Source organism: Monodon monoceros, unplaced genomic scaffold (genome assembly GCF_005190385.1).
Source record: "Monodon monoceros isolate NGI ecotype Baffin Bay Population unplaced genomic scaffold, NGI_Narwhal_1 Super_Scaffold_22, whole genome shotgun sequence".
Classification (NCBI taxonomy): domain Eukaryota; kingdom Metazoa; phylum Chordata; class Mammalia; order Artiodactyla; family Monodontidae; genus Monodon; species Monodon monoceros.
Window position 1 is genome coordinate 10,686,068 of NW_021703779.1, and position 7,227 is coordinate 10,693,294.

Genomic DNA, 7,227 nt, shown 5'->3' on the forward strand with positions numbered 1-7,227 from the left:
CAACACTCAAAAAAAATTTATTGTGGTTAGTTTGGGTTGTATTTATTTATTTATTGAAGGGTTCATGTACTAGACGTGTTTTAGGTCCTGACAATATGTGATGAACAAAAACTGAAAATGCTGCTTAGTTTAATAGCATTGCCATTCAGTGGATGTATATCATTTTCAGGGGCTTTTCTCCACTTTTTTCTGGGGTCATGGTTACTGTATGAAGCAAAGTTTACATTGTTATGGAAGATCCTGGGTTTAGCTGACATACCAATAAGTATATAATCGAAAGCACAGTATACTTTATTGTACTAATTTAGTTTCTGAGTTAAGACGAGTTACAAGTTGTCTTTTTGGATGAAGGCACATGAGTCTGTTCTATTAAGTCACACAAAAGTAAAAAGAAAATTCTTAGATGCCAAGAAGTGAGAGAACTAATTAGAAAGACAGGATTCATCTTTTAAATTTTTTTTCAAGTAAATTTATTTGTTTACATATTTTATTGTTTTTTGGCTTCGTTGGGTCTTTGTTGTTGCACGTGGGCCCTCTCTAGTTGCAGCGAGCGGGGGCTCCTTTCTTTGTGGTGCACGGGCTTCTCATTGTGGCAGCTTCTCTTGTTGCGGAGCACAGGCTGTAGGTGCATGAGCTTCAGTAGTGGTGGCTCGGGGCTCTAGAACGCAGACTCAGTAGGTGCGGTGCACGGGCTTAGTTGCTTCGTGGCATGCGGGATCTTCCCGGGCCATGGCTCGAACCCGTGTTCCCTGCATTGACAGGTGGATTCTTAACCACTGCGCCACCAGGGAAGCCCCTCATCTTTTAAATTTGATGATAAATAATTTACAGGCAAATGAAGTTTTTAAGTCACTGTTTAAAAGTTTGAACTGTTACTTTCAGTGAGTAAAAAGAAATGGTTTGTATTCCCTGTCTACCCAGTAATTGTCTTTGTTTTAAAGTCTAGTTTAAAAGTCTAATTTCAGAGCATTTTCATCGCATTCATTAATTTGATGTAGTTTTATACAACTCAGTGTTACTGAAGTTTATTGAGTATAGTATTTCATTTTTCTGAGTTACATGTTTTCAGTGTAAATAAGTTACCATTTAACCTCTCTTGATAATGCCCTGTCTTGTTTCAAAAGCTATAGTACTATTTTTTAGTTGGAAACTATAATAGTTCAAAACAGTTTAATGATTTAACTGGCCAGAGAACTTTTTACTTTGTGTCAGGTTTAATTTTTTCACCTTTTCTTAGGTCTCGATGTTAAAAGTGAAGCATGCCAACGTTTTTTCAGAGATGGGCTAACAATATCTTTCACTAAAATCCTTATGGATGAGGCAGTGAGTGGCTGGAAGTTTGAAATTCATGTGAGTCTTATAATTTATTTTGGAGACTCAGGTTTACATGGTGATCCCTGTGGGTTTGTCTGGAAAACATTACTGTGAATAATGTATCAACTCTGCTGATGTATTTGATTCAGTTAAAGGTCTTTTAGAATGAGCTTGACATTTTGAGTTATGAAACCTTTGCTTCATCTCTCACCTGGAACCCCAGGTCCCTGTGACCTTATGTAAGATACCATATTTCATCAAATGTGTTGGGTTGGCCAAATAGTTTGTTCAGGTTTTTCTATAAGATGTGATGGAAAAACCCAAACAAAGTTTTTTTGGCGAATCCAATATGTGTTGTTGATTGGTAGAGTCCCCCTGATTTATTTACCAGTAAGAAAGATAAACACCCCAAATGGGGAATATAATAGGAGACTCCCAGTATAGATGGCTACCAAAGGGTGTGTGCAATTTCATTGCAAATGTAGCTGGTAATTAAACTCATCATGTAGAAATGATATCTTGCAAGATATCTTGCACAATTTAACCTTGGCAGTGAGTAGAGAGAAAGAAAATCATCCCTGGGAATTTAAAAAACTAGTATGCCCACAAGTTTGTGGTATGAATTCGAACTCAGTTTTAATAGCAAAAGTCAAACAGAATTTAAAGTAGTCTAAGATTGGTTGTATCTTCAAGTGACTGCATCAGGAAACACAAGTACTCTAAGGTAACACCTTCAGTCTAAGACAAAATTAATTCAAGGTACCATTAATTCTAAGATACCCTCATATTCCAGAGATTTTGAAAGTGAAAAAGTATGCATCTTAATAGAAGCATTGAAGCACTATAATTATTCCAAACCTCTGGTCATTTATAAAATGGGATTACTCAAAAGTTACGAAGTAAACATATACTTTTTTTGTGAATTTCAACCTAGAAAGTATAACTTAGACATTTCCCACAAATACTTGTGGCTTATTATATAAATCCTTACATTTTCTGATTTGATGTGAATTTTTAGCTGCAGAAATAGACATTTTGGGAAGGATCTGTGAGTTTTGAATTGAGGCTTAGATTACACATCTTTGGGTCTTTGTTAATTTACATGACTTAAAATGTTTAAGTCATGGATTTTGGAATTACTGACTCTAGAGTAGAAACTCCAAAAAAAGAAAATGGTAATTTGCATGTTCCTGTGCACATAGAGCAGAAATAGACAACCTCTGGTGCCTACTTCATTTGTAACCCTTCTCAAATATCTTTTGAAATTGGGTGCAATACTATTATGAAGTGAGTAAGTATAATTTATTTTACTGATATATCAGTTTGATCTCAGTATTTGTTAAATGATCATACATATAGAAAAATGTTGTGAGATCATTATTAACAAGATTTTAATGTTTTGTTGTTTGAAATTGCAATGTTTTCTCTTACTGAATCAACTTCTCCACCCCCAATATAAACAGAGGTGCATTATTAACAATACCCATCGCCTAGTGGAACTTTGTGTGGCCAAGTTGTCCCAAGACTGGTTTCCACTTCTAGAACTTCTCGCCATGGCCTTAAATCCTCATTGCAAATTCCATATCTACAACGGTACACGTCCATGTGAATCAGTTTCCACAAGTGCTCAATTGCCTGAAGATGAGTTATTTGCTCGTTCCTCAGATCCTCGATCACCAAAAGTGTGTTGGTTTGTTATTTTCAAAATTAAATATTAAAATTGTTTTATCATAAAACTGTAGAGTCATTAACCTCCTTTTAACTTAATGATCAGCACATAACCTTGTTATATGCTTCTTCTTGGGGCCTTCACAGTTGTCTTATATTCCTCAGTCAGTAGTTTTCCGCTAAGTCTTGTGTATCTGTAGTTCTTTCTGTGGTTTTCTTGAACTGTCCCTGCTCCTTTCTGTCGCTTTCCCTATCCTGAGTTCCAAGCTCCTTTTGTTTGTCTGATCTGCAAGGTAGGCAATAGAAACAAATTTCTCAGGCAGCCCACAGTTTATTAATGTTGCAAATTCAGTCCTCTCTGCCCTTTCCAGTTTATTAAAAGGATTAAAGATTAGACCATTGCTTCCCTTAAACTATGTTGCTTTGGGGAAGGAGTAGGCATTTGTCAATAAAAACACAATGAAATTGCCTAACTTTTGAATGTGACTTCTTCCTGATTGAGCATTTGCTTGGTTGCTCTAAAATTTGGACTGATTTTCAGAGCTCCTATAAAGTTATTTAACAAGAGCAATGCTTTCAAGCTTCCTATTCGGAAGTCTTCCTACTGTCACTCTTTATATTAACCCTTTAAAAAAGGGTTATGTTATTATAAAGCAGAAACTAACACACCATTGTAAAGAAATTATACCCCAATAAAGATGTTTAAAAAAAAAAAAAAAGGGTTATGGTAGGAAATAAAACGGGAGGAAAATGCTATAGTGCATTTATTCAGGAAAAAAACTTGATTTACAGGAAGCTCGTAATAGGTTACTATCAAAGCTAGAATTGAGATATACCAATTTAGTCTTCAGTTAGCATTTTACATGTGTTTTGAATACTTTTTTTCTGTTTGTAGTTATTTTCTGTTTGTAGAAATTATTTCTGCCTCAGATTGTTAGTTAAAAGGCCTCTGTTCCTAATTTTTGTTTCTGTTAATTTTTTTCCCCATAAAATTTGGCTTTTTAAAAGATAAGATTTAAAGGTCTTTCTTGTGCACTTATGCTTACAATATGATTTTTATATTTACATAATGTTTAAACTCATTTACATCTTTCTATAGCTGTGTTTTTAGCTACGAAAACTTAATTTCTGTTCACCAGACATATGGGAAGTGAACAAATACCAGCCATGCCACTAGGAACTACTTCGTAAATTAAACCTGTGCTGCCTCTGGCTCAAGCAATACAGAGAACAGAATACAATAGGAAAAGTTCTAAGTCTCAATAAATATTTCTGTGACCATTTAATACAAATATTTTGTATTCTTTTAAAACACAGCTTTACATAATTATTTTATTGAATTTCTTATTTCAAACAAAGGTATTTCAAATAGTAGCTTTTTCCATTCTTAAAGGAAAAAATTAACTCATCAACTCTATTGCAGGGTTGGCTAGTGGATCTCATCAATAAATTTGGCACATTAAATGGGTTCCAGATTTTGCATGATCGTTTTACTAATGGATCAGCATTAAACGTTCAAATAATTGCAGCCCTTATTAAGTAAGTTAATTTTTAAAATTAATATTCATTGTACTGTAGAGATTTATTTTATGGCCTTGAAAATAATTGAATTTCAGTTTTCTATTCTGCTTTCTTCTCATTTTAAACTGTTAATTTTTTTTAAGTGTTGAAATTAGTTTGGGAGTTAAGTCTTGGTAAAAATACTGGATATACAAAATATACAATACAAAATATACAAAATACAAAAGTATTGCTTTTTCCTTATTTCAGACCATTTGGACAATGCTATGAGTTTCTCAGTCAACATACAGTGAAAAAGTACTTTATTCCAATTATAGAAATAGTTCCACAATTTTTAGAAAACTTAACTGATGAAGAACTGAAAAAAGAAGCAAAGAATGAAACCAAAAATGATGCCCTTTCAATGATTATTAAATCTCTGAAGAATTTAGCTTCAAGGATTCCAGGACAAGAAGAAACTGTAAAAAATTTAGAAATTTTTAGACTGAAAATGATACTCAGGTAAGAGATTTCCTTCTGTAAATAATTACTTGCTTGGTTTCTTGTAGTGATACTCAATCCAAATTTTTCTTACAGATTATTGCAGATTTCTTCTTTTAATGGAAAGATGAATGCACTGAATGAAATTAATAAGGTGATATCTAGTGTATCATACTATACTCATCGACATGGTCATCCTGAGGAGGAAGAGTGGCTGACAGCTGAGCGAATGGCAGTAAGCCCCTTTGCTTCTTTTAGGAATAAGAATCTGCTTAACGAAAACTAGTACCGGTTAATGTTAGAACAAAATCTAACTCTGATATTAGGAGATTGACTTAATTGTGAGCTATTAAATACTAAAACTTTCTTTATAACAGTAATTACAAATGATTGGTTATTTGGAAGTGATAGGCTAACGTATTGTGCCTTTGGTGAATTTATCATTATTAAATGTGGGTAGGTGTTCATGATGTAGTTAGTTTGGTGGTTTGGATAAATGAAGTGGATAGAGGTGATCTTTAGAGGGGGTCCGTGATCTGGAATCCAGTGAATGAATTGGTGTGGTGATAAATTTGCGAATTCAGTTTAGAAGTTTTAAAATGGAGATTATACTTAAAGAATAAAATCTTTACAGGTAATATCATGAGTTTAATAACTTCATTTTTAGAACACCTGTATCTATATCATTTTGACATTGATGTATGATAGATATTTTTGTATATTTTAGTATTGGAATGAATAGCATACAGTAAGTTATAGTAATAAGTTATTCAGTAATAATTTTTGAATGTATATTCTGTGCCAGCACTGGGGTTTATCTGTGAAGAATAATCTCTACCTTAAAGGAGTCTTCAGTTTAGTAGTATAAATGATCAAACTGTGATAAAAGGTTCTTTGAGGACATTTGGATGATACTGAGAAGTATTACAACCTAGAGCCAGGTTCAGATTCAGTGTTGGGGGTCAGCTCTCCTGTCTCCCATTTGCCTGCTTTGTGGAATGTTGAGGAGTGATTGCTCAAAATATTGTCCACTAGTCTTAAATTGTTCTCAGTCTCTTGACAGATGAAGAAAATGTAAATTTGTAAGTTTAAATTTACATTGTAAATGTAGATTTACAATCTAAAGCTGATTGTAAATATAACATTGATTGCTCTTCACAGATAGTTTGAGAAGTATTTTCTGTAGCATATTTAAGGGAACATTTCTGTATATGAAAAAGATTCCATGCATTTATTTATTGTACTATATAATGATTTTACATTCAAACAACAATAAGCACATTAGTGGGTTATACTTTGTAAATTTATCACATCTGTGGGAGCATTTGTGTTTAAAACTGGATCCTATATAATGTAATGTTATACATTAAAACAACATGTAAACACATTATGTTAGTATGTTATAATTTGTGAACATAAATGTGATTTGGGTTTTTGAATTCCTATTAATGTTATTTAGAAGTCTGAACGATGTTTTTCTATGATTTTTGCAGTTTTGCTGAGATATATGCTGACACAATAGCACTGTATAAGTTTAATGTGTACAGCATAATGACTTGTCTTACATGTGTTGTCAAATGATTATCAGAAGTTTAGTTGACATCCATTATCTAATAGATTTAAGAAAGTTTTTTTCCTTGTGATGAGACGGAAATCTAATGTCTTAGCTTTCAAATAAACTTTACAGTAGTGCTAACTCTAGTCATCATCATTGTTGTCCTTCCCATCCCTAGTAGTTACTTATCTAATGACTGGAAGTTTGTATATTTTGATCACTTTCATCCAATTCGCCCTCCCTGTTTTGCTTTTTAAAAAACTTTTCTAACTTTCTGCTTTGAAACAAAATTTTCATATTATATTTAGGAATGGATACAGCAGAACAATATATTATCCATAGTCTTGCGAGATAGTCTTCATCAACCTCAGTATGTAGAGAAGCTAGAGAAAATTCTTCGTTTTGTGATTAAAGAAAAAGCTCTTACATTACAAGATCTTGATAATATCTGGGCAGCACAGGTAAGGAATTCAAGATGCCATTTTATTTTTATAAGCAAGATACTAAAAATTAAGTATCTTGTGGTAGTCATTGTGTAACGGTATGTGAGTTTCTTGATCTAAACAGAAATCCTGCCAAGAATATTTTTAAAATAAAAAACAAGTTTCCCCCATCATGACACCCTTTGCTGAAGGGTGTAAATTATAAGTTTTATATATATATATATATATATATATATATATATATAT

At 32.9% G+C, this 7,227-nt stretch overlaps 1 protein-coding gene across 1 annotated transcript in view; it reads left to right on the plus strand.

Moving 5' to 3' along the window:
• Positions 1-7,227, plus strand: part of LOC114906433 (probable ubiquitin carboxyl-terminal hydrolase FAF-X) — a 140,464-nt gene that overhangs the window by 32,909 nt on the left and 100,328 nt on the right. The window contains exons 5-10 of the mRNA XM_029241229.1: positions 1,238-1,350; positions 2,778-2,996; positions 4,406-4,521; positions 4,753-5,004; positions 5,080-5,218; positions 6,847-7,062. Coding sequence (XP_029097062.1) covers positions 1,238-1,350; positions 2,778-2,996; positions 4,406-4,521; positions 4,753-5,004; positions 5,080-5,218; positions 6,847-7,062 — 1,055 coding nt within the window. The remainder of the gene's footprint in view (positions 1-1,237; positions 1,351-2,777; positions 2,997-4,405; positions 4,522-4,752; positions 5,005-5,079; positions 5,219-6,846; positions 7,063-7,227) is intronic.